The sequence below is a fragment of the Danio rerio genome, chromosome 20, assembly GCF_049306965.1.
Source record: "Danio rerio strain Tuebingen ecotype United States chromosome 20, GRCz12tu, whole genome shotgun sequence".
NCBI lineage: Eukaryota > Metazoa > Chordata > Actinopteri > Cypriniformes > Danionidae > Danio > Danio rerio.
In genome coordinates this window covers 20,921,199-20,947,315 of record NC_133195.1, presented here as the reverse complement: position 1 = coordinate 20,947,315, position 26,117 = coordinate 20,921,199, and the positions used below count along the sequence as shown (strand labels likewise).

The window sequence follows — 26,117 nt, the reverse complement described above, 5'->3', positions numbered from 1 at the left end:
TACAATAAAGTTTTTATTCAAAATGTAATAAAATGTAATTGTTTTATTTGACCTTATTTTATTACCACTATATTAAAAAATACAGTGTTATTAAAAAATAATTACATTTTTTAATAAATTTATTTTATTTTCATTTATTTTGTATTTTATTTTTATGTTTTTATTATTTTAATAGGTTATCTACAATTTTTTATTTAAAATAAAAAAAAAATAATTGTTTTATTTTACTTGATGTTAATACCAATTAAAAACAATTTTATAATAAAGTAATTGCATTTTATTATGGAATTCATTTATTTTCATTTTGTTGTTTTGTTTTTTTTATTTACATTTTTTATTATCTTACTATTTTGTTTACAAGAAAGTTTTTATTTGAAATGTAATAAAATGTAATTGTTTTATTTTACATTATTTTATTACCAATAAAATAAACAAATAACACTTTTATTATTAAATAATTGTGTTGCATTTTAATACATTCATTTTATTTTCATTTGTTTTGTATTTTATTTCAATGTATTTTAATTATCTTAATATTTTATACAATTGTATTTAATTTTTTTTTTAATTGCAATGCTTTTTGAGTATCTAATTGTTAGCAGTGGTTGAAATGTCAGAAAATATACTTCATAGATACAGCATAGTTTAATAGTCATCCTAATTCTCACATGACATAAATCACATTTACCCAGAATGGCTCATGGCGTCCCATCTGAGGCTAACAAAAGATGACAGGAACCACTTTGCATAGTAAATTTGACGAGATGCACAAAACTACCAAGTCATGAGTCAACATTATGAACTTCTGCTGTTATAATACAAGTAGCTTTCTAAATGAGCGTCAGTTGTTGACTTTTTGTTGTTAGTGTCTTGGGAGTGACACACTAGTGTGCTGGCCTGGTCCATGCTGGGCCATAAAGCTGTCAATTGATGCCGGGGCGCTTTGAGGAATCTTCTCATTAAAAGCAGATGATGTTCTTTCCGTGCGGCGGTTCTGTCTGAACGGCTGAGGCTCAGGCCTGGCGTGTGTTTGGAGTTTTAGAGCCCTTATGAGTGATAAATGTCTTTTGTAACTACACGAGACTCTGCGCATGTCCTCATATGGCGAGGCGTTCAGGCTGGCTTAGCAGTGTCTTGGGTGCTCGCCAGGCCCCCAGCAGCGCCTAGTAAAAGCAGAAGGAATGACAGTTTGATAACGTGAGATGTTACACACTGTTTAGATTATTACATTGTTTCTTTAATCTGTTTACTGCTCTTTTTGATGGAGTTATTGAAGTGTTTCAGATAGTGTGGTGACAGAGTTGAAAAATCAACATTTAGCGCATCATTGCATAGTTACTTTTGTGATTTGTGGTGTTATTAGTGGACTGTTTTGTGCAATATCAGCCTATTTATTATATTTTCATTTTTGATTCAAATGATTATTTTGTAATAGATTAATTTTATTAAAATGTGTGATTTTGAAACTGAAATTTATTTGACTTTTTCATTTTGTAATTTTTATTGCAGGATTGTTTGTTTTGTTTTAATTGCAGCATTGCTTAAAATTGTTTTGTAAGTATTAGTGGTGTAACGGATCACAAATCTCACCGTTTGGATCACACAGTAGTTTTTTAGTCACGGATCGGACCTTTTTTTAGATCAGCCAAAAAGGGGAGAAGACAAAAATTTTCTTTGCTTACCATTTATTACAAAAACAGTGCTGCAAGAAACTTTGGATTTTACAAACAGAACATAGAACCTGTAATTTTATTACTAATAAAATGAAGAAATAATCAGCTAAATAAATTATAAAATATTCAGTACTGTAAAAAATTCACTATTATTACTATTGTTGCTGATGACGGCAAATGTATTTGTCATATGTAGCATTATAATTGGTACAACCAATATTTATTTGTAGTCTTATTTTCAATATATCATTCAGTTTTTCGCTCAAGAACTCTATTATTTGATCGAGTGCGCGCTACGTGTCTAAAGAGTGAGGAGGGACCCGGGGGTGAGAAGGGTGCGCGACTTGAGGACTGGGAGGGAGATGCGCGATTTCCGGGAGATTATCACTCGTTTGCAGGCATTATGAGTCACTGAAATGCATAGAGACTCCCGGAACTTCCGGGAGTCTTGGGATGTCTGAATATCACATTAATAACTGAATAACAACTATAGTGAGACGCGATCCATTGGTACATCCTTGATAAACTGTCCGGCGTGCACTGCTCTCTGGAGCTCAGAGGAGCGCATGACAGTATGTGGCTTTGTCTGTGTGTGTGTGGTCACCTAATGTGTGTTTTCAGCGGACGGAAGGCTGTTCAGAAATGCCATAGGTAAAACACAGCGTGGATGTGGATCATTTTCGTTCTAAAATGCCATTTTAACACTAAGACGTATTAGTGTAAACGGGGCCTAAGTGTGTATTTTTCGCGTGCGGGTTTGTGATGGGGGGCGGGGCAGAGGATTGGCGATGCCGGCTCAGCATCGTATTGCCTGTTGGCCATCAGCGATGGAAGATGGCATCATCTATCGGCCCATCCCTACTCCCTACAACTTTCATTTTTAAGCGTCAAGTTAAATGCATATGACAGTAATTTTAATATTTACTATATACATCAGGGGTTTTCTAAACTATAAACTGTTATTCTATAGTACTTCTGTGTTAACTGACTGTTTTTTTACTTTATAACTAACTCAAAAGACAATCTCTTTCTTGATTTTTGTCGTATTCAAACACAGATTTGAATGCAGCCATTTTCAAGGATTAATAAACATATGCAAATCACCATCATTTATAATTTGTTGCGTGGGTGTTGAGATCCCGAACTTTTAATGAATAATAATGCAGCTAACACTGAATGCATTAATGCAGGCAAAACAAGTAGTGACAGAAAACACCTTTAATGAAAGCCACCACATCCCGAATTACCTACCACAACTTCCGCCATCATCATATTTTACAGGAAAACCTAAATGATTGCAAACATGTGATTTGAATGCCGAAAGAGGCGATCTCTCTGTGATGCTTCAAATTTAGGATTAATCTACCTGTAAAAAAAATTATTATCCGTGGGCCACTTGTGTTCCGAACTGTAGGTTGTGATTCGTACGAATCACAGATCAAATATGATCCGTTACACCCCTAGTAAGTATTAAAGCAATAAGTATGTTTCTACATTGTAATCTTTTTATTCTTAATTAAATAGTTATTTACTTATTTTTAATCTTTTATTTGTTTTTTAGTTTAGCATTTTTAATTGTAATTGTTTGCAAATATGTATTTTTGGTTTTAATATTTTTAATTGTATTTTCTATGTAATTTTTATGTTAATATTTATTATTTTTGAATAGGATTTACATTTTACTTTTACACCCGTAATTTTTTTTTCACTTTTTAAATAAAATATATATTTATTATTTTACTTTTATAATTAAATGTGCATGCTAGTTTTCAATCCTGATCAGATAAATCTTTTGAGAACTCTGTACATTTTATTTACGGATTTACAGATTTTTTTACAGATTGTACAATTTTAGTTTTTGTTAAGTCACATTATTGTTTGCCATTTTATTTGCTGGTATGTTTTTTTTTATTTTTATTTCATTATATGTGCTTAAACTCTGATTTATACTTTCACGTCAAGCGCAAGTTTGGGTAGTTCTGAGAGCAGCGAGCCCGTTGGAGCGAGTGTTTACAAGTGTTGAGTCCTGGAGGGAGCTCTAGATGGAAACTTTTGTTTTGTGTTCACCTTATGATTAAAGTTGTTGCACATTCGCCAGTTCCTGCCTCTGATTCAGCGAGTTTGAGCTACTTGTACATCAAGGTAGCGTTCAGAAATAACAAAACACCCATGAAGAAACACTACACAGAGGAACGTAACATAACCTATTATGGTTACGTTATACATAACTACTAGCATTTTGGAAGTGCTATTGCAGAGCAACACAGACACCATGCAGAAGTATAAATGCATGACATGTGACTAACTTCTTTCTGTTTCTTTTTATTTTGCAGTGAAGCCGTTTACAACCACTGTGAAAGAGATGCGCCTTCACAGAGACGACTTCGAGATGCTGAAAGTGATCGGCAGGGGAGCCTTTGGAGAGGTGAGCAACTCCATGAACTCGCTGCCTTTTTTGCCATGTTTAAAAGTGTAGGGAAATCACCTCTGAATCACTGCAGCCTTATTGTGTGGTTTGTTTTTTGGTATTTCCAAGCTTTGTTTTGATGTCCCATTTTGTGTCCAACCAAAACCTCAAACTATCAGCAAAAGTATTCATGTCCCCCTCAAGCATCTTATCAGCAGCCACAAAACCAAACCCCTTCCTCTCATCTGAGTTTCCCTTCTACCCCCCCCCTGATAATTCCCTGGGGGTCTCGGCCTGGCGCTGGATTGCTATTTTTGGGCCGGCACAAATCTCAGCATTTTACACAGATCGTTTGTTTTACATGTGCTACTCTTTCCTACTTGAAAACGCTGTTCACTTCATGCACTGTGCACTTTTCTTGTTGTTTAGCAAACTGTCTTCAATCTAAATGAATAAAATGACTTGATGGAAGTTCTCAATTGATTCTTTGCCGTAACATTGACAGGCAACCCGACCAATCATAATGCAGATGTTCTGTTCCCCTGCCGCTTTCCCTGACAAACAAAACAGCTAGACTAACCAGGCATAGTAAAGAAACACTATCTTTTGTTATGATGATGCAAATAACGATATTCAAAATCAAATCAGAGCAATTCCCGTCTTTTAGATGAAACTGTTCACTTTAAAAGTTAAAAGGCTTGATCACTTTGTGCGAGAACTGATTTATTTTTAACTAAAATGAAGCTCAGCCATACCTACTTTATATGTGAGAACAAATCTCATTGGTGAAGATCATATGTCATGTGACGCAAGAATTAACCTCATTGGTTCTTTTGCATCATAAAAACTTTCATCTTCTATAAACAAATTAGAATGCTGTAAAGATTGTTTGCTTTTTTTGTGAATAAAAGCCAAAAATAGATCTGTTCGCCATGTAATGTGATTACGTTTCTTCAGAAGACTTAAAAACAGTTGATTTGTATCGATTAGTTTGGTTAAGGATGCACTGCAATCAATGCTTTGTAATAATTTATTATTTTATTAAATCCTCAATAACTTAAATTATGTAAATTAAAAAAAAATGCACAAGCCAGTTTTTTTATTGACAGCTAAATGTTATTAATTATAAAGGAGTCAAGAGGCATTGTTTTACTAGTGTTGCCGTGATAGTGCATTAGCTCTGTTTCAAGCAGCAGAAGCAAGTATACTACATAGAAATGTCCTATCGACATGTTATTTGAGTGAACTTTGCTTTTTTTGTTGAGAATGAGTGGTTTATGCATAGTTACATATGCGATTACATGACTAGAAGATTCGCAGATATATCCACGAAGCAAACTTGTCAATTACGCTCAGCTGCTCTTGCTCTTTGGTTGCTCATTTGAAATGAATAGGTATCATAACACATTGCCTTCCACCTCTGTATAAAAAGCAAAGATCTGTCTTATATTTTTTGCTGTTTTTCTCTTTTGATGGAAAATTGAAAATGTTGTTTTTATCTGATAATTTTCAACAGCCAGAAAATCAGTGCATCCCTGGTTTGGTCTCTTTATGATTATACTGAAGCATTTTATTATGTACATTGGGTGAATGACATTCAATAAAGGTACGGAGATGTCTCAGATTTCATTGAAAAAGATCTTTATTTGTGCTCCAGACATTAACAAATTCTTTATTTGTTTGGACCAACATAAGTTTCAACAGTAGAATTTTTGTTAATAAACCACATTGTCAATGACTCAAAATAAATCTGCAAATATATCTTGATCGATAAGGGGATCATGGAAAGAAAAAGCAACAAACCAACTCAATGGCCGGTCACACTGAACGTTTTTTTGCGTTGAGAGGTGCCTTTTTTGAATGATTTACTAACGGCCGTGAGCATTTTGGGTGCTGCTTATGCACCTTGTGTGTTTGCCATTGCGCTGTGTGCTCGCAGTTGAAAAAAGTCAACTCTGAGTGGAAAAGGCGTGTTACACCAATCGCGTCTTTTTCAGTTTCCAATCAAATAATTGTAAATTATTTCAAATATTGCTTCAGTTACACAGGAGTTAGACCAACTGTAGTATCACGTGGTCATGATCAAATATTTCCTTGTTAATAGTGGACAATTTTGCTGTCATCATTATTTCATACATTTACAGCTCGCAAAAATGCATGTTTAGGCATGGGATGATGACAGTTATTAAGGTATACCATGAATTGGAAAAGTCAAGGTTTTAAAATCGCCAAAATTTTCTCCTATACCGTGCCTATGGTATATGTAATGTTTTTATTTACTTTTTTTCATTACATTTTTTAAGACAACAACAAACACATAAAAAGAAATCTCCAGCAAAAAAGATGACCAAAGAGGCCATTTTAAATTGTAAAGAAATTAGCATTTTTTTAACTAATGAATGCATCAGAAGTCAATGAGTCATTTGAATTATTGAGCGTGACATGTTTACTTCTCCAAAATTCTTTAAATGTTTCTTAAAATAAAACGCATTGTGTTCGAAGGGAAAAAGCTTTTGTTTTTACCTAGACATTTAAAAAGAACAGATTTTAGAGCAGTAATCACAGTATTTTTATCCAAGGTTATCATATAGTCAGAATCTAATACTGGCCCCAGTATTTTGAATCACTTCCTTGGGAAATTGCATCAATTCAAGTAAACTTCTCTTAAAATAATATAGGATGTCTCAATGCCTGATTCAGAGTCTGAATAACACTTTATTTTTTGGGAGAGATCTGCTTGATCTGAGGTCATTTCAAACTACGCCTAAATTTCCTGTGCTCACTTTCCCGTACATCATACGGCTTTGAGTTGGTTTCACTTAATGCTTATTTTCTCCAGTTGATGACAAGGCAGGGAGGAGGCCATACAGAGGAATTGTTCATCTACCGCTCTTTACAAGCGAGTTCTCCTCCTCACCGTAGATTCCTGTCAGGGATGGCAGCGGTGGCACAGGAAGCAGGCCAGGACGGTGCAGCTTCCAGGAAAGGCTTAGGAAACCAGAACCGTCTCTAAGGAGAGACTTTCGTAAAAATAGCAATGCACTCTGTATGTAATTCATGCTGTTCATTGTCTCTTTCTCAGCCACCAAGACCTCAATAACCCTTCCTTGGGTGTTTTTTTAACACACTTTTTTGGGGGAGTCACGTGGATCTAGTGATGACTCCCATCTTTGGGGGGTTTTTGCAGTCTTTCTGTTATCATCAAGCCAGGCTATTGTTAGCCAGTGCCGCAGCTTGTGTCGGCTTCAGAAAGCTCAGGCTCATGTGTGAGCACGGTGCTGCTGTTTTGTTCCCTCTCCCAGCCGTTTCCTTTGGCTCTAACGTTACAGGATGTACTTCCAGATAAATCTCTTGCATTTCCTGTTTATGATTGATGGAATTGGCCTGGAATTTGAGTCTGCCTAAAGGAATAGTTCACTCAAAAATGATAATTGCTAAATAGTTTTCTGGTTAATGCCATTGCAAGCTTGATCATAATCTTTCTTCTTTCTTATACAAAAAAAAAGATGTTTTGAAATGTGTTCAGGCTGCTCTTTTGCATACAATAAAAGTGAGTGATTTTGAGTACTGAATAAAAACAAACAGCACCATTTTTGTCAGAACAGGACAGATAATTAAGCATGATCTTTTAGTTATCTGCTAAATCACCATAAAGTTATCTTTAAAAGGGTCTGGATTAGGGTTGGGCGATGTCGACCAATTTGGCATCATGTGAAGTCTAATATGAAACATCCTGAAGGACAATGGCATCGTCGTCATTGGCGGCGGGGAATTAATTATGAATTATTAATTCATTGTTTAGGAATGTGCTCCACAGTGCTTAAATGTTCACAGGAAATGGACGTTTTTAAAATTTCTATATTGATTGGTACGGAATTTCAGTATCGTGACAACGCAAGGCTGATCCGGTCAAAGTTAGACCAAAAATGTTTTATTGTTGCCTGTAACTGATACACGACAGGTGTATTTTTATGCATGTTTTAAAAGTGTTCAATTATGAAAATTAAACCACAATAAGAGGGCGACACAGTTGTTTAGTGACACCTCACAGCAAGAAAGTCACTGGTTCAAGTCCCCACTAAGTCAGTTAGCATTTCTTTGTAAAGTTTGCATGTTCTTTCAGTGTTCGCGTGGGTTTCCCCCACAGTCCATAGACATGCGGTATAGGTGAATTGAATAAACTAAATAAACCGTGCTGTATAAGTATGAATGTGAGTGTGTATGGGCTTTGGATAAGTGGATGGTTCATTTCACTGTGGCGACCCCGGACTATACCGAAGGAAAATTAATGAATTACTGAATAAATTAGACCATGATAAGAATAAACCAAGAACAATTCAAATGTTGGGTGTCTCATAGTGGATGTTGAAAATAAAAATTTTCTATTAAAAGTCTAAATGTGATGCTTTAACTAACACAAATATGTGAAAAGCAAGACAATAATGCTGAGATTTGAGAATGCTAAATGTCTGGAGATTTTGAATAAAGCTTCTTCACCATATAATCCATAAAGCTAAAACAATTAGTTTATACTCTTCAATCAGTTACTTCTTTTTTAGTCTTTCAGGTGAGATTATGCTGGGGAAAAATGGTCATATCAATTTAACTTATAACAGATGATGTTAGGCTAAAAGCTAAAACAATTGTATTTCTTATTTACAATAATATAACAAATTTACGAAGCTGAATAATTAGTCAAAACCTTCCAAAGTCCATTAGTTTGAGGAATAAACATCAGATTAATCAATTATCCCCAGACTGACTTTGAAAGCATTTTTTTTTTGGAGCTTGAATGTCTGGCTTTTTGTGGTCGAGGTTTAGTGGTTGACGCATCGATGGCACTCCTTTTGCCTCACCTGAGACATACTCTAAATAATTATTCTGTTGAATAGAACAAGAAAAACATGGAACAGGGAGGGGAATCAAGGAGAACTAGATTGAAGCAGACATTTTTTACATAACGTCACAGTGAGTCACTACAGGGCAGACAAAACCTGTGCTGTAATGCCTTCACAGAGTCAGGGCTGTACGTGTTGAGGATGAGCGCTGATCTCTTTATCTGCCGTATTGAGTTAGCACAGTGATTCACTCATCAAGTGAATGATTAGGTCAAAGTACATGCCAGGCCCTGTCCTTAATATTGATTTAGAGAAGACGGCGGCTTCAGTTCTCTTAAGGTGCACTGACATAATTAAGATTGTTTGCCAACTGCAGATCTGCAGACCCACGCGCTGCTTCTAGTACAACGTTTAGGCATTTCCCCGGCAGAACTCCAGCGTTTTGTTATTGCAGGGCTTCTGGTGTCCCCTAAAGTGTCTGAAAAATGGTTATTATTTGGCATTGTTTTTTTCCAAAATGAAATCTGGTATATAACAACAAGAGGGCTTTCAGGCTTTCATTTATCTCTAAGAGCCTAGTAATTCATTTTTCTTGAAGAAACTTGGTGGATATTAAGGTATTCCATTTTGGATCAGTGTTTCCTTATTTTCACAGGCCTCAGTGCTAAAGGTCCCCATTAACAGTTAATAAACTGATTGTCAAAGGAAATGAAAAGAAATGTCTTCAGCATACAGAATATCTTAACTAAATGGCACCCAATGGGTTTGGTTGGGTTCAGGCTTAATTTCTTGAGTTTTATATGGGCTTAGGCTTGTTTGGTAAATGAGCATTTCGACCAATCTGAGAAAGATGTGATTGTCAAGGATGTAAAACAAGGAGGTAACATGGGCAACCACAGCAAAGTCTGTGGTCTGAGAAATTTTATAAGCATACATTTGAATAATGTTGGACTGTAAACGAGTTTAAGCTATTAAAAAACGGTCAATCAAAATGTCGGGCTCTGGTTGCATCAAGCTCACTTTCAAGACCCAATTACGTCTTTACACTCTTTTAAACCTAGTCAACTTGTACAAGAAACAACCTGAGGGTGGTAAGTGTGTGTTGCATAACTTAATCACTTTTACAACCTTTCCAGGTTGTCCACTCAGAATGTACACTACCAGACAAAGTCTTGTCGTCGATCATTAGTTGTAAAAGCAGCAAACAATATCATGACTTCTAGTTGATCATTTGTAAAAGTGGCAGAAGGTGAATTTTTTCCAGTGAATCATCTGTTAAACTGCATCTCAATCATCACAAATACTGCAGAACAGGGATGTCCAAACTACGGCCCGCGGGCCATCTGCGGCCCGGCAATCAGTTTTGTGGCGGCCCCCGAGGCTTTTTATAAACATCAATAGAATCTGGAACGTAATTCAACAAATAACCACCGGGTTTCACTATCAAATGCATTCAATTATATATGCATTCAAATAATTCAATTATATATATATATATATATATATATATATATATATATATATATAGGACACCCCTGCTGCAGAAGACTAATTGGAACCCACATGGACCCAACATTCTCATAGAAATCAGTCAAGGTAAAGGAAAAATCATAGTTTGGTGTTACATTCAGTATGGGGACATGTGAGAGATCTGTGGATGGCAGCATCAACAGCCTGAGGTGTCAAACATTTGTGCTGCCCATTACATTACAAACCACAGGAGAGGGCAAATTGTTCAGCGCTCCTTCTCATACTACAACCTCCACATCAAAGTTTCTGAAAGCAAAGAAGGTCAAGGTGATCCAGGATTGGCCATCCCAGTCACCAGACATGAACATTATGTCTGGGGTAAAATGGAGAAGGGATTGAAGCTGAATCCAAAGAATCTTTATAAACTCTAGGAGTCCTGCAAGAACAGTTTCTTTGCCATTCCAGAAGTTATTAAGAGACATTGCAGAGATGTATGGATGCAGTCCTCCAAGCTCATGGGAGTCATACACTATGATAACTATTTTTCCACTGCACCATGACTTTATATTCTACATTATTTCTGTTAAGTGACAAGACTTTTGTCTAAACAAAGTCAGATCTTACTGTCCTAATTAAATAATTAAAAATCAAGACAGGTCCTATTTTATTTTGGTAAAATAAGTGTTATCTAGAGGCCTTTGCCTTTTGTTTAAGCCACTTCTGATACAAATTGATCACCTAGAAGTCAAGTTATTGTTTGTTGTTCCTAAAACTTGGATAGATGACAAGACTTTTGTCAGGTAGTGCTCATCTGTAAACTGGGCGATTTCAAGAACAAATGCATCACATCTCACAGAGAACAAATTAGACAAGAGTACTGATGACAACTAACAAACAAAATCCAAATTCTGAATAGCCTCTCGTAAGAGAGACCTGTCCTCACAGAGACCTGTTCACAAAGCCCAGATAACTCACCATTGTAGTTCATACAGCTTTTTAAACTCTACACTGACAAATGATTGGCAGTTTGGTCCCAGATGTCAATGTCGAACATCCACCAATTCCATTCGGACCTGATGGATAGGTGTAAACGCTGTACTCGCTTATTCACACAAAAGCGAACACGCATGATTTAGACACAGACAAATACAGTGAACAACTCTGTTTTAAACCGTAAAGGTTTAGTTCACCCAAAAATTAACATTCTTTGATCATTTACTCTTCTTCAAGTTCTGTTGAATGGAAAGAAAATATACTGAAGTATGTTGTTAAAAAAAAAAAACACTGACTTCCATATCTTTGGGTGTCAATAGCTGTATTTTCCCCAAGATTCTTTAAGAATATCTTGTTTATTTGTTTAACAATACTTCATAAAAGTTTTAACTTTAACAGCAGAAAATGACGACGCTGCTAGGACATGTCTGTATATTGATTTGGCAAATGGTGAGCTGACTTGACTATGACAAATTTCCAAGAGTTGAGTCCTCTATTACACTCTACATTATGCAATAAGTATATATGCAATATGCAATAAGGCCCAAAGCCAATTTTAAATGTTAAATTACGTTCTCAGAGTGATGAAACCCCTTCCATAACTTCAGTTTAGCACAGTTGCCTAGCACCAGCCTCACTATACACATCCTTACATCAGTCACTCAGTCCACTTTGATCCCTTTGGACCTCACGGTTTACGTACATAATCTCTCCCTCGGACGCAAGCGTATTGGTGACAATCACATTTTGATGTCCACTTTGGTCACCGCCTCGCTCCCTTTCTCTCCTTCTTCTCAGACCTCCCCTGCATTTTCAATCAGGTCAAGCCGACTGCATTTGTGGAAGCGCGTGTCTAAAAAAGGAGAGGGAGAAAGAGGGCAGGAGACACCGAGGGAGGAGGAATTGGGGGGGGGGGGTTCAGTTTGTTTTTGTAATGAGGTCAGTTATCAGCCTTACAGATAAGAAGCATGTGTGCGATTAAGCCCTCTGTTTGAGTTTGTCGTCAAAGTGTATCTTTTGAATACTTTGATTCATGCGCAAACACACTCCAGAGGACATCAAAGGGGCTCCGAGAGCGGAAAACAGCAGCAGGGCTCATAATTTTTGCTCTTAGAACGCAGAGCTACGCTTGGCTGTGTGTTCTTTGCTGAAGCAGCACATTGCGATGTGGGCAGGTATGCGGACAGGGTCCACGTGAGGGGGCGCGCTGGTCCTCTGCTGAGGGTAAACACACATCATGTGATGGGTCCCGAGCAGAGAGGCAAAGTACAGGGAAAATTCATGACTCCACTTAACATTAGCCGACTGGACAGTCACAAGTAGCCAGTGGACAGAAGATAGGAGGATAACAAAGGTCACGCATAGCTCGAGTTATGTTTGAGAGTCAGGGGGAAACACTTAAATCTCAATGTGATATTTGTATTTATAGCGAACAGCTTCAGTTTTCAATTTTAGGGGCTTTCATGCTTGCAACAAAAAAGCTCTATTTAAAAGTTTAAGATGAGGTGTGTGTGAGAGCCTCTCTGTGAAAACACAGTTAAAGTAATTTTGTTGTGATTCACTGTTTTCTACATAAAATCATTCTAGACAAGAATATTTAGTTAAAATATAACCTCAGATGATTTCAGATCATTTCAGAATTTCATATGTTGCTCAGTTTTTTTATCTCATTTTTTGCTGCACATGTTTCAGGTATATGCAAGTAGGCACCACACAGGCATGAGTCTAGGTTTGGCATCAGTACGGCTGATCACTATTGGATTCTTTTATTGTTGCGTATGTGTCAATTTCAATTTTGGTGTGTTTATCCTACAGGACTGACTCAGATGACTAGTTTATGACTGGTATAGGAGATTCTAGCATACGAGTCGTTTTTTTTCCCTTTTTTTGTGCGTTTTGTTTTTATTTTGTGTTGTATTGTCACTAAGGGAATGCTTACATAACACAATTTTCAAATAAAAATCATTTTTTGTTTAATTCAGAAAATTAATAGACATTTTTATGTGTTGCCTAGTCCAAAGGGACTGTCCCCGACCTCCATGAGATAAGAACTGGGCAACTTGGGTGGGGGTTTTCATTTTTAAGAAATGGAACAGAGGGTGTTCTCCAACTATTGGGGGATCACACTCCTCAGCCTCCCTGGAAAAGTCTATGCCAGGGTACTGGAAAAGAGGATCCAGCGGATGGTTGATCATTGGATTAAGGAGGAACAATGCGGTTTTCATGTGGGCCGTGGTACACTAGACCAGCTCTATACCCTCACCAAGGTGCTCGAGGGTTCATGGGAGTATGCCCAACCAGTCCACATTTATTTTGTGGACTTGGAGAAGGCATTTGATCGTGTCCTTCGTTGAATTCTGAAGTCAGACTTTTTTCCGGTGCATGTTGGACTCTGGCAGGGCTGCCCTTTGTCACCAATTCTGTTCATCATTTTTATGAAGCGCTTCCTTTGGGCTGGAGGGGGTCCAATTCGGGGACCACAGGATTTCATCTCTGTTATTCGCAGTTGATGTTGTTCTGTTGGCTTTGTCCAACATGGACCTTCAGCATGCACTGGGGCGGTTTGCTGTCGAGTGTGATGCAGCTGGGATAAGAATTAGCACCTCCAAGTCCGAGGCCATGGTGCTCCTTTGGAAAAAGGTGGCTTGCCATCTTCAAATCCTTACCCCAGGGAGAGGAGTTCAAGTACCTTGGGGTTTTGTTCATAAGTGAGGGAGAGATGGATCGTGAGATTGACTGGCGGATTGGTGCAGCAGTAAAGCTGTCGATGTACCGGTCCATTTACCGGTCAATCTACATTCATACTCTCACCTATGGTCATGAGCTTTGTGTCATGACCAAAAGGACAAGATCTTGGATACAAGCAGCCGAAATGGGTTTTCTTTGCAGGGTGGCAGGGCGCACACTAATGGATATGGTGAGGAGCTCTGTCACCTGGGAGGAGCTCTAAGTAGAGCTGCTGCTCCTTCACATCAAGAGAAGTTAACTGACGTGGTTCAGGGATCTGTTTTGGGTGCTTCTTGAAAACTTACCTAGAGAAGTGTTCCAGTCATGTCCCACAGGGCATCGCGGAAGACCCAGGACACGCTGGAGGGACTATGTCTCTCGGCTGGCCTGGGAACGTTTCTGGATCCCCCGGAAGAGCTAGAGGAAGTGTCTGGCAAGACTGCCTTGACTGCTGCCCCTGCAACCCGGCCCCTGAAAAGCTGTTGAAATTGAATAAATTAATGAATTTTTAAATGTTTTTTGCTAAATTTTGTTTGCCCATTTGTAAGTATTTTGACATTTTAAAGTAATTTTTAAATGATTGTAAATATTTTATTGAAATGATACTACGTCACAAATGTGAACAGTTTTTCCTCTTGAGCATAGTCATTGTTGCTGACATGGCATTAAGTCATAATAATTTGATAGTTTACAAGTAAAATGCAAAATATGTTGGTTTCAGGTAGCAAAACTTGCATGATAGATGCTTCATGAAATTAAAAGTCATGACTTGAACACACATTTTATAGTTTCATCATGCGTCATGAGCTGCTCCTGTTGTTTGTGATTTTTGTTATCAAGCGAGTTGTTTTCTTATGTCAGTCAGACTCGGCAATATCACGATGGCTCACTTCATTATCACCGTCTCCTCCCTGACTACAAAGTCTTCCTGCAGGCAGGGTGTTTGCTCTCTCCATCCCACATGAATAACCTCTACCAGGACTCTCCTCCAAACTGTCTCTGTCCTAACACTGACTCACTCCCCCGAAGGGAAGACCTTGGTTACCCTTGACATTTTTGTTGGTACACTGTGGTCTGCATTAGCTAGTTGATGAGCGCCGTTTTGCTTTTTAGGCAAAACGTCATCTGTCTGAAGCCTCAGCTTTTGCTCTTATGATTTTTCAGAGGCATCAGAGATCAAAAGCTTCTCATTCAGTGAGTTTCTGTCCCGTGGGCGTTCGGCATAAGTGGGCCACGAGTGCATATGATGAATAAATGAGCAAAATAAAAAAATAAAAAATCGAATTCCCTATGGTCTCTGAATCATGCTGAGGTTTAATTTGTTTGTATGCATGTGGTGGTTAATTGCTCTTCTCGTCTGTCTAGGTTGCTGTGGTAAAGATGAAGCACACAGAGCGGGTTTACGCCATGAAGATCCTCAACAAGTGGGAGATGCTGAAAAGGGCTGAGGTAAAAATGATTCTGCTCGTGGCTCGTCATTGTTGTCTTTCAGGGTGCAACTAAAATATTTGCCTTTTTATATTGACACATTCGTAACCACCAGTCATGGCGCCTGAATCACAAACAAATGACTCCGAGTGTGAAAATGATTCACCAAACACAAAGCTAGTTAGTATTTTATATCACACACACTGATTTAATGGATCTTCCATATCTAGTACTTGAGCTCTTCACTGATTTTTGTTAAATCAGAATTCAGATTCGTGTGCACTGTAAAAGCATTCTTGCTGCCTTTTTTTTTTTTTTTTAGTTGAATCAAATTAACTTTTTTAGTCATCTCAACTTGCATCAATCCAAACGGCTAAAAATATTAAGTTAAACTTTGTAGAAGTTAAGAAATTATTTTAAACCTTATTAAAGGACTACAATAAGTTAAAGCAACATGAAAAGGTTTGTTGTCTGGACTTATTGTCGTACAATTCTTACAGTGTGTGCTTGAAGTGTGCGATGCGTACTTAAGATTACTAAAGTCAACTTTAAAAAAATAAATAAATAAATTTTAGAAATGCTGAGCTGACTATAGTCATTTTGGCCCCAAGCAGGGGTGACATCAAGAGTTTCCAAAAAGGAAAATTTGACCGCATTTATTGAAACGTTATTATTTCTTGTAAATTGTTATTAAATAAAAGAATAAATAAAATCAAGTCAAATGAATTGAAATAATTTATTTGTTAATATATATTAAAGCAATATTAAAGGTGCAGTAGTTGATTGTCTTCAGAGACATTTTTTGTTGTGCTGGTTGAAAGTCTCTTCACATTGTAATATTAATGATTAATCTAAATGTATTTACATGTGTTTTTATATTCTGGGTAAAGTATACGACTAAAAATGTTCATCCAATTAATATTGTCGGGCTGACAATTCCCATAATTCTGATAAGTAGCCCAAACCGTCTGTCAGTTACTTTTGCACGCTGGAGGAAGGATGACACCATGGCTGAAGGATTTCTTACAAGTTATGTTTTAAAACTTTTTTTAGTCATGCAAAACTTATGTAGATTTAGTTGTTACAAATGGGCTATAAGCACAGAAGTGCTGTTCAGCCACTGTAATCTTCCGGCGAATGACCGATGTGAGTATTTTCAGTTTCATAAGGCAGAGATTATCAATTAGTGGTCCGCGGGCCTCAGCAATCCTGCATTAACTTAAATATTATACTATAATTATTTGATTTTAAAATTAAATGAAATATGTCATAATGAATAATAGTAGTTATGGCATTCAGGTTAGTTCGGACTTTTGCACTTAGGTAAAAACAGCCTCACTGCTAATTACAGACATAACTGTGGCTTAAATTTACAACCACTGCACGTCAACTGGGACCACGTTCTTGTATAAAGCAAGCAGTCACGCGAATGTAAAGGTAACGATGATTATAATAACCAGCTCGCGTGTGCCTCACGTCTGCCACTCGTAATGTATCACAAGTCCGTTGATATACAAGTCGCACAAGTCCGTTGATATACAAACTATGCGTGCTCTCTCTGTGTGAACACTTTAAAATATCCGCATAGTTGTCCAAATTAATGGCCTGCGAGTGTTTTATTATGGACGTGCGTCCGTACAGTAGAATCCAGTGAGACTCGGTGGTGTTTCAGTAGAGAACAGCTGTTCACTGTTCCTGTCAGTGAACTCCAATAATGTCCAGCTGCAAACCAAACTGCCTTCAGATCGATGTTTCAACAGATTTAGGTTTTTTTAAACTGTATTTTACATTTTAGGGTCATTGTAAGGTTTTTTATATTAATGGATAATGATCAATAGATGAATAGAAGTCCGTCTAATTCAAAGCAGCAGCAGTTTTTTGTCATTTTCTGTAGTCCTGTCAGGTTCCTTTACTGAAGAAAAGGCTCAAATACTCTGCAGTTGTAAAGAATAAGTGAAGAATTCAGCAGCATTGAACCTGTCTGCATTAAAAAAAAATTAAATGCATATTATTATATTTTATATTATATTAAAAAAAGATTTTAAAAAATTTGAAGAAAAAGGTGGGCATCGAAGTAAAAAAAGTATCCACAAGTGTTGCTGTAACAGCCGAAAGAGGAGAGGAGAGGAAACGTTACCTCACGAATACGCCACCAGGTCAAAGGTCCACAGTGATAGAGAGATAGAAGCATAGATGGAGTTTACAGCTTTCATAGCAGTGAAATAGTGGCTTCTGAGTTCTACTGTAACGTCAGTGTCAGTGAAAGACTATAATTGTGCACAGCTGTCGGCTATTTAAGTAGTTGGAGCATTTTATTTACTCGCCCTCATCATAGTAAGCTACCGCGTCATTACGCATATGAGATAATTGATGTCAGTACGTAATAACTGGTTATAATTATTCATGAACCAATACCAACTTTTCTGTGTCTGCATCGCAGTGCGTCTAAGAAACTATTATTTTGGACACTACTATTTTTTAAAGCCTTAATTCTCGAAAGAAAATTCTCTCATTTGATCTATATTCAGTCAAACCGCTCTAGTCATATCTATAGAAGCGCAAGGTCATTTTCTTTTCTACTCCTAATCTTTCTTGCCCCAGATTCATCCCGATCAGTCCTGACAGTGCCCACGGGCTTCCCACAGGCACGTCAGGAGAACTTTTGTCACTTGGGCTTGTCAGTAATCCTCTTTGAGCTTCACTGCGCTCCTTTTATTCCACCTCGCATATCCAGAGTCTCAGTTTAAACAGCGAAGATCTGAGACTAACATCTGAAATATTAGGAAAGTGATTCACATTATCAGTGCAGGTGGATTGAGGTTAATTTATTGAACGAGTTAACAAATACTCTTGATCTCTAAAAACTAGGGCTGCAAAATAATTAAAGATAAATGACATTTAATAAAAAAACAAAAAACGCAAAGAGGTCAGTCAGCAATAAATTAAAGTAGAAGCTTGAGAGTCCATTTTCACACTAATATGTTTTAGTTTAAAAATATATTATTTTCTCCACCTCTCTTTCTGTCCGCACTGGGACAGAATATTTTCAGGCAGCAAAAAAAGTATCTTTATAAAAAATGCTCTTTTCACAGCTTCCAAAATATGGTAACTTTTTAGTCATGTGACCAAGTCAGCTAAAATGGTGGACAACATTGTACAGTCAAGGTTCCTACGCGCTTTGTAAAACCTTGGAATTAAGAAGATTTTTTCCAGTTATGAAAATTGCCTGCAATTGAAATGACCAAATGTCCTGGAAATAATCCTCGTTTTTTTTTAATAAAAATAAAGGAGAGAAAGCTTCTTATAGATGCTACTAGGGTTGTGCTATATTTAAAAAGGCTATCTCAAGAATTAATGCTGTTCTAGGATGCTGATAACAACCCTATTTTGCTTGATTAAAAAAGTTTTTGAAAGTTTGAGATATTTTATTAGCTTACTTTCAAAATGTCTATACGATTCTGATTAAAGACACCATGTAGTACTTTTTTTTTAGATTTTAACAGATAAGTGTGTGTTGAGCATCAGTTCAGACAACGCTAGCATCTGTCAGCTATAATTGTGAGTAAAAATGGATAATTTCCAGGTTTAAAATAATTATTGGGGTGGGATCAAAATCGGTGACGTAGCGCAAATCTGCAAGTGGAGTGATGAAGCGTCGGTTTCTCATTATTATTCATAGCTGAGTTTTCTGCCCTATGAGAATACCCTGCCTGTTAATTATTCATGAGAGCAGGTGCTTTCCGTCTGTGTTGCATTTTGATGACAAACCACAGACCTGCCAAGCTGTGAAACAGTGCATGGCATGCAGTATTTAGCTTTTCATGAAGGGTCGTATGTGTTTGTTTCCATGATCCACGGGGTTTGCTGCATGGTTTTCCCAGCGATGCTGTAGGGCTAATATAGCAAAGCTGTTGGTTTGCAGCAAGCATTTTTGTCTGAGTTATACAAGAATTGGAGTGGTGGATTGTTGTCTTTTATAAGTTGGGTTCGTTACCATTCAGACACATCACCTAAATCCATGCTGCTGTGTTCGCACATGTTTAAAATCCTCCAGATTAATGACAGGGATATTGGTTGGAATAGACATGCTGCACTGCTATCCATTGTGTCTACCTTCAGACCTGGGGATTCAGCCATTCTCATTTATAGGGTTTAAAAAAGATTATCTTTATAATGACAAAACAAATTGTGCTTTTATGAAATTATGAATAACCCAATGTAGATGTCACAGCATTAAATTATTTACTGTTTATTTCTTTGCATTTTTAACTTTGTAAACTATAAAATCATGCGTCTCCTCACATTTTGTAATTTTTTTTTTTGCATTTTTTAGTTTATTTTATTGTTTATTTATTTATTTTTTATCATGAGTTGGTGAGCCCACTGACACAAATTTTTTTTTGCCCCTTTTTTTGTCCCTCTGCTCACAGCTTTCCACGCCCATCAAAAAAACATTTTTTTTAAAAAAGTTCTGAGATAGAGTAGAAACGAAAGTTTCATGACACTTTAAATCAATATTGAAAAACAGTAGATTAATAATTTAAAACCTGAAGTGGTCAAAAAAATAAATAAATAAATAAAATAAACAAGATGGTATTATCATACATAACTTCCTCTCCACAAATTTTTTTTTTATTCCACTTCATTTAACATTCCGACTTTGGTAACATATTGGTAGTTACTGACTCAGTACTAAGCCTGTGACTGATGTATTTGACTGTTTGTGACAAACTTTCATCAGGAATTACCTAAAACAAATTCTGCAAAATGCTTTCTTAAAAAGAGTGGGAAGCTTTCTGTACTTCAGTTGGTTGGGACGCATTTTAATTTGACAGCATTATTGAAGATTAATGTCAAGGGCCGTTAACATGTTGTTGTCAGCCATCGTCTTCTGTTTTGGTTGTTCATTTACATGACAACTGCATTTTTGTGATGATTTTTTTTTTTTGTCCGTGTAAGCACCTGAAAACTAGAGAAACCAATGACCTCATGCACATTTAGGCAGGTGTTGATTAAAAGCAAATACAAACCAACACACATCAGCTAAGTGAATTTACCTAACATAATAACTGACAGCGGAGGACGCATTTTGCACACAAAGCAAATTATACATTCACACCAGCCTTTTGTAAAAAGGTAACCTCACCAACTATTGACCTGGCATACATAAAACAGCGCATGTGTAACGTAAAACTTTTAAAAATGCAAAGAATTTAAAAAGGAATGAACCTTTATATTTTTACCTACATGATTGTTGTGTAAACGTAGCTGCAGTCTGTATAAGCTCCAGATTGGATTTATTCAAAGTACACAGATAGTTTACTCTGAGCTTCTGTTTTGGCACGTCTCCCAGTATAAATTCTCACTTGAATTTGCAACTTTATACTCCTATGCTACTCGCAGCAACAACTCCAACTCCCGGTCATTTCATTTAAAAATGTCAGAGCTCAACATATTGCTGGAACCATTCAAAGATCTGTAAAGTAAATAAACAGCAAGCAGAAGTGATGCTGATCAAACCGTCTTAGATCTTAATGCATGTGCAGTACAGTATGAATGTTTTTTTAACCTTTATTATATTCACCATGATATACAAGTCATGATATATGAAATGCTGTTTCCGGGTCCAAGCCGCTACACATTTAAATTGAGAAATTATTTGTTTATGACCACTTTTTAGTCCTATCACACAATAAAGTGAATTTTATATAAAATCAGAGTGTACACAGCAGTCTCTGGACTTGCTGCATCACAAATAAATGCTTTGCGTTGCGTCACACTTAACAATCGGTTTGGACAGTGTAGTTGAAACTGTAATACATGAGAAGCAGACAGAGAGGAAATATCGACAAAGGGCGACGAGCTGTGAATCAAACTCTGGTTGCCGTGAGCACCTCAGTGCTATATGTTGGTGCACTTTAACACTAGGCTATTGGCACCGACATGAAAGCATTTATAGTCTTTTCAATGTGGATGACCAACTTTTGGGAAACAATTGAAAATGATAATGTGGACAACAATTGCCTTTTTTTCACTGAAAACACACTTATTTTCTTTAGCTTTTAATCATGTGTTGTGAGTATGTATTTGAGCTGTTTTATGTATTTTGTGTTTTATGTACAGTACTTTCGTAACCATTGTGGTTGTCTGAAAGTTATTTAGGAATTAAGTTGAGCTGAGTTAAAAATCACAGATGATGGATAACCAAGATGTTGTTACTCTCTAAAAAAAAATTCCAGTCGTCGATGTTGTAGTAGCCTAAAAAGTTCATAATGTATTCATAATTTATATAATGTAATATTTCAAGTGCTGTTGGAAAAAAATGGTTTTAACCTCATTTGTCTCTGCAGACGGCATGCTTTCGGGAAGAGAGGAACGTCCTGGTGAATGGAGACTGCCAGTGGATCACTACCCTTCATTATGCTTTTCAGGATGACAACTATCTGGTGTGCATCTGTCCCTACACACACTTATTTGCATGGAATTTAACTGAACATAACATATAAAAACATTATTATTTTTTTGTTAGGAATAAGTTCTTTTTAATTTATTTTGAATGTTTAATGATACAGGGCTCGAAATTACCCTTTTTGCTTGGTAGCACAGGTGTTCCTAACTTTAAAAATGTATGCGCACCAACCAAGATTTATTGCATTTAAAATCAAAACTAACAAACAACCAAAAATCTGCATGCACTTGTAACTTTAGGTGGTTTCTAAAACAAAATCTGTCAGTGTTAACTCATTCTCTTGTATCCGACCTCACATTTTCATGGCTGTAGCTCCCTGTCATCTGAAGTAAGACATTCACTGAGAGATTGACCGCTGATATCAACCAATCGATTTGCGTGCAGTGGGCCAATCAGAAGAGCTTGAAGGCGGGGCAAGCATTACGGGAATTGTTAACTGCAGCAAGTTGACATGACAACTGTTTTTAATCATTCCTAAGCGCTGTTTGACGCTTCGAGATGCAAATATGCATGCTGCATAAATGTCTCCTAAATCTGTGTATGCGATGAACATTCACACAAATGCTCCCAAATATATTTTGAGGTCGCATGGATAAAATTTCGGGCGCATATGCGACCAAAACGGTAGCAATTTCGAGCCCTGTGATATGCTTTATTTTTATTATGTTTCTATTTTAAAATTATATTTGTTTTGCAAAGTTTACATTTTTATTTCAGTGAATTGGCAAGGCAAGTTTTTCATATCCTGTTTTATTAAAGCGTTATTTTAATTAACTGAAATAGTTTTTAGGTGTTTTAGTTAATGATCTCTACCACTTATATTTGTATATAAGATAAGCTAGCCTGTAATATTATAAGTTTTATAATAATAATATAATAAGTGTTTATTTTTAGGCTGTTATTTTAATAGTAATATTATTATTGACAGACAATTGTTTAATAAGAAGCAACAATCGAGATCATTCGCCAAAACTACATTTCACCGAATTGGCTCCACACTGACTCTCCGCTCCACCAATAGCTGGTGTGTGGATGTAGTGCGCACTGGTGCTGTTGTCCTGTGGCAGCCGTCACATCATTCAAGTGGATGCTGCACACTGGTGGTGGTGTGAAGAGACCCCCTCATGATTATGAAGCGCTTTAGGTGTATTGCCATACACAATACATGTGCTATATAAATGCATATTACATTACATAACAAACTACATTCATAAATTAAATGTCAATTATTATCATATAACCTTAAGTTTAATAAATTATTGAGCACGTGTACATTATTATCAGGGAAATGGATAAGTTTACCATGATGAAAATGTCAGGTTTATCAGAGCAATTTTTTTTTATTTCGCAGCTTCTGATAGCACAGCCTCTAACACAGTAATTCAGGAGGTCACGGCACAATGCGTCCTGTGTGGTTTAATGATAAATATATTGCAATCACACTGCTCTTTGATGTCTTGCGTTTGATATTATGAAGTGCTGAGTCGGTGTTTGTGTAATTGAATGGTGTTGTGTGATAAGAGATGATAATGTCTCCTCCTGCAGTACTTGGTGATGGATTATTACGTTGGCGGTGACCTGCTGACGCTGCTTAGTAAATTTGAAGACCGGCTGCCGGAGGACATGGCCAAGTTCTACGTGGCGGAGATGGTTCTCGCCATCCACTCCATCCATCAGCAGCGCTACGTACACAGGTGACACGAATACTGTGTTTGTGTGTATGAATGGGAGTAGTATGAAGTGCCACATAGAATTTAAATCAAACTTTGCTTATCGACGTATACATAAAACACGTGCATATACACCTATTCACAAAGTGGCACAATTTCCATCTAAACCTGAAAGAGATAAAATATGATCTTTGTGGTATTTTAATAGGGACATCAGAAACTTAATTTACCTCTTGTAAATAGGGGCGTAATAGGTCCCCTTTAAATAACAAATAGCCTCTTGCCTATTTCTGTCTGTTTTTAGTCAGAATAAGGCCACATTTTATGCATATGGCCATGTTTTTAATGCTAGACTAGTTCCAGACAAAACATCCCATATCCCACATCCCATAACAAATTATGTCTATATGTTTGAATGTAATCACAAGCAAGTCAGAGTGGTCATTAGCATGGTTTGAGTGATGGGCACACTGGTGGGATCTCCTGTCCACTCCCACATGAAATATTTAATGAAATGACCGCAGATGGCTGTAGTGTTCAGGTTTTGGGGCCTCTTCCTGGCTTCTCTGTCCTGGGCTGCCTTCCGGTCCAGCTGAGTCCCCTCTTCCTTCCTTCTGTGGAGGCTTATGAGGGGCTTCACCTTTGATACAGTAGCAGCATTGTTGCAGTGGTAGTTCCCCAAAGAAAATGAGTGTCTACTTGTCCTCATGTTAGCTAAATGAGAAGTCACAAAAATAGATTAAAGAATGTTCTGCTGCACTCGATAAAACTAATTTGTGAAATGGAATGTTAAATGATCAAAAACAAAGGCTGTGAGGACTTGTTTGGCCTGGGTGTTTCTGAGTAAACATGAGGATTATGAGCAACATTTGGTCTCTTTCATGATGGGCCTTTGCTCTTTCAGCATAAAATTTTTATTTTATTTTATAATTTTTATACTTTATGTTAGGATTATTATACGTTGTTTGTAAACATTTAAGTAATTTACATTATTTGTAGTTATAAGCAGGGCTTTACATTAACACTCGCCAACCTGCCAAATGCGGGTAGATTTCAGCTCTGGTGGGTAAGACAGCCGCTCCCACTAGCCACTTAGGCTGGTTGGAAATAATTTTTACATTGTAGTTTTCTTAAAGCACGGTTCGACAATAAGAATGGACCAATATGCATGCTAATGTGATCTTTGAGAAGCAGCACGGCTGACAAAAATAACTGTTTGCGCATGCAAAAGCGGGTGAATAACTTACGAGAGCATGATCACTCACAGGAACAGGTGATGTGATGTACACGACTGTTTAAAAGCATGCACGCTCCTGTTTACTTGCGCGAAACAACTGTGTGTAGAGGTAACACAACTGCAGTCCGTTCTTCGTACCTCACTTAAATGATCTTAGATGATTTGGCAGATCCTGGATCTGTTCATCTTGATAACTGATATCTGGCTAATTTGGTTCTTCAAACAAGATTGTGAATCAGAATAAAATGTCTGAATAAACTGATCTGAGATCGCTGCATGTGCTGTGAAGGACAAATCTATCGGTCCTCAAAATCATGATCAGTAATGCAATGATTGGCTGACGGCACAGCAGCGTAATGACATCATCTAATTAATATTCAATTATCCATGTGAGTGAAATTACTTCAAATTAGCAGTAAACGGTTTGTTAAATATGACACGCAATAACTTTCCATGTTTGTTGTGGGCTGCAGGTTTTACACTTTCATGTGTCAAGAGTATTCATCATGTATTTCAATGCATATCAATGTATTTAGTTCTACATTTAGAGAAGATTTTCTTTACTATAGTAGCCTGGGTCTACTCAAGGTATTTTAATTGGAATTGTATTGTAAAGGAATAACTGTATAAAATGATTTTGCATCAAAAATCATTTTGATATTGGTAAAGGTATCAACCATCGGCATATTAGTGTTTAAAACACGTGCTTGACTGCATACATTATTATTCTTAAAAAAAAAAGGCGAAAATATGTGTACGTGTTTGCATTTAAAAAGTTCATATCAATAAAATTTCTCTTTAAACCACCAGGTGGCAGGCTTTTCACTTTTATTTCGGAGTGCAGATTGTATAAGTTTTATATAACTGTAAGAAATGATCAGCATTTAGTACATACTTTCAGTATAATCTTTGCTTGAACTGACCAGATCTAATCCTGTTTGTTTGAAATTAACCTGCACCTATGCAGGTTTGAGCTACCAGAACTGTTGCTATGAAGAACTCGAAGAACTAAATGATCCTGGATCATGTCAAATCGTCAATATCCAAATCCAACGAATTGAGTAATCCACGTACGAAGAACGGACCCCTGGTGTGATCGTTTCTCTTTGAAATAGACTAGACAAAAATCTTTGCTCGTGTACCCACAGTCCTGCTGTTTTCAAGAGCTCAAGATTAAAAAAAAACTATATATATATATATATATA

At 36.9% G+C, this 26,117-nt stretch overlaps 1 protein-coding gene across 5 annotated transcripts in view; it reads left to right on the top strand.

The window, feature by feature from the left end:
• Positions 1-26,117, top strand: part of cdc42bpb (CDC42 binding protein kinase beta (DMPK-like)) — a 145,238-nt gene that overhangs the window by 38,778 nt on the left and 80,343 nt on the right. For all 5 annotated transcript variants that reach the window (XR_012395639.1, XM_021468493.3, XM_073932959.1 and 2 more), the window contains 4 exon segments: positions 4,007-4,098; positions 15,474-15,557; positions 21,887-21,982; positions 23,551-23,699. Coding sequence is in view for 4 of the 5 variants with exons in the window: in XM_021468493.3 (XP_021324168.2) it covers positions 4,007-4,098; positions 15,474-15,557; positions 21,887-21,982; positions 23,551-23,699 (421 nt within the window). In the remaining variant the exon portion in view is untranslated.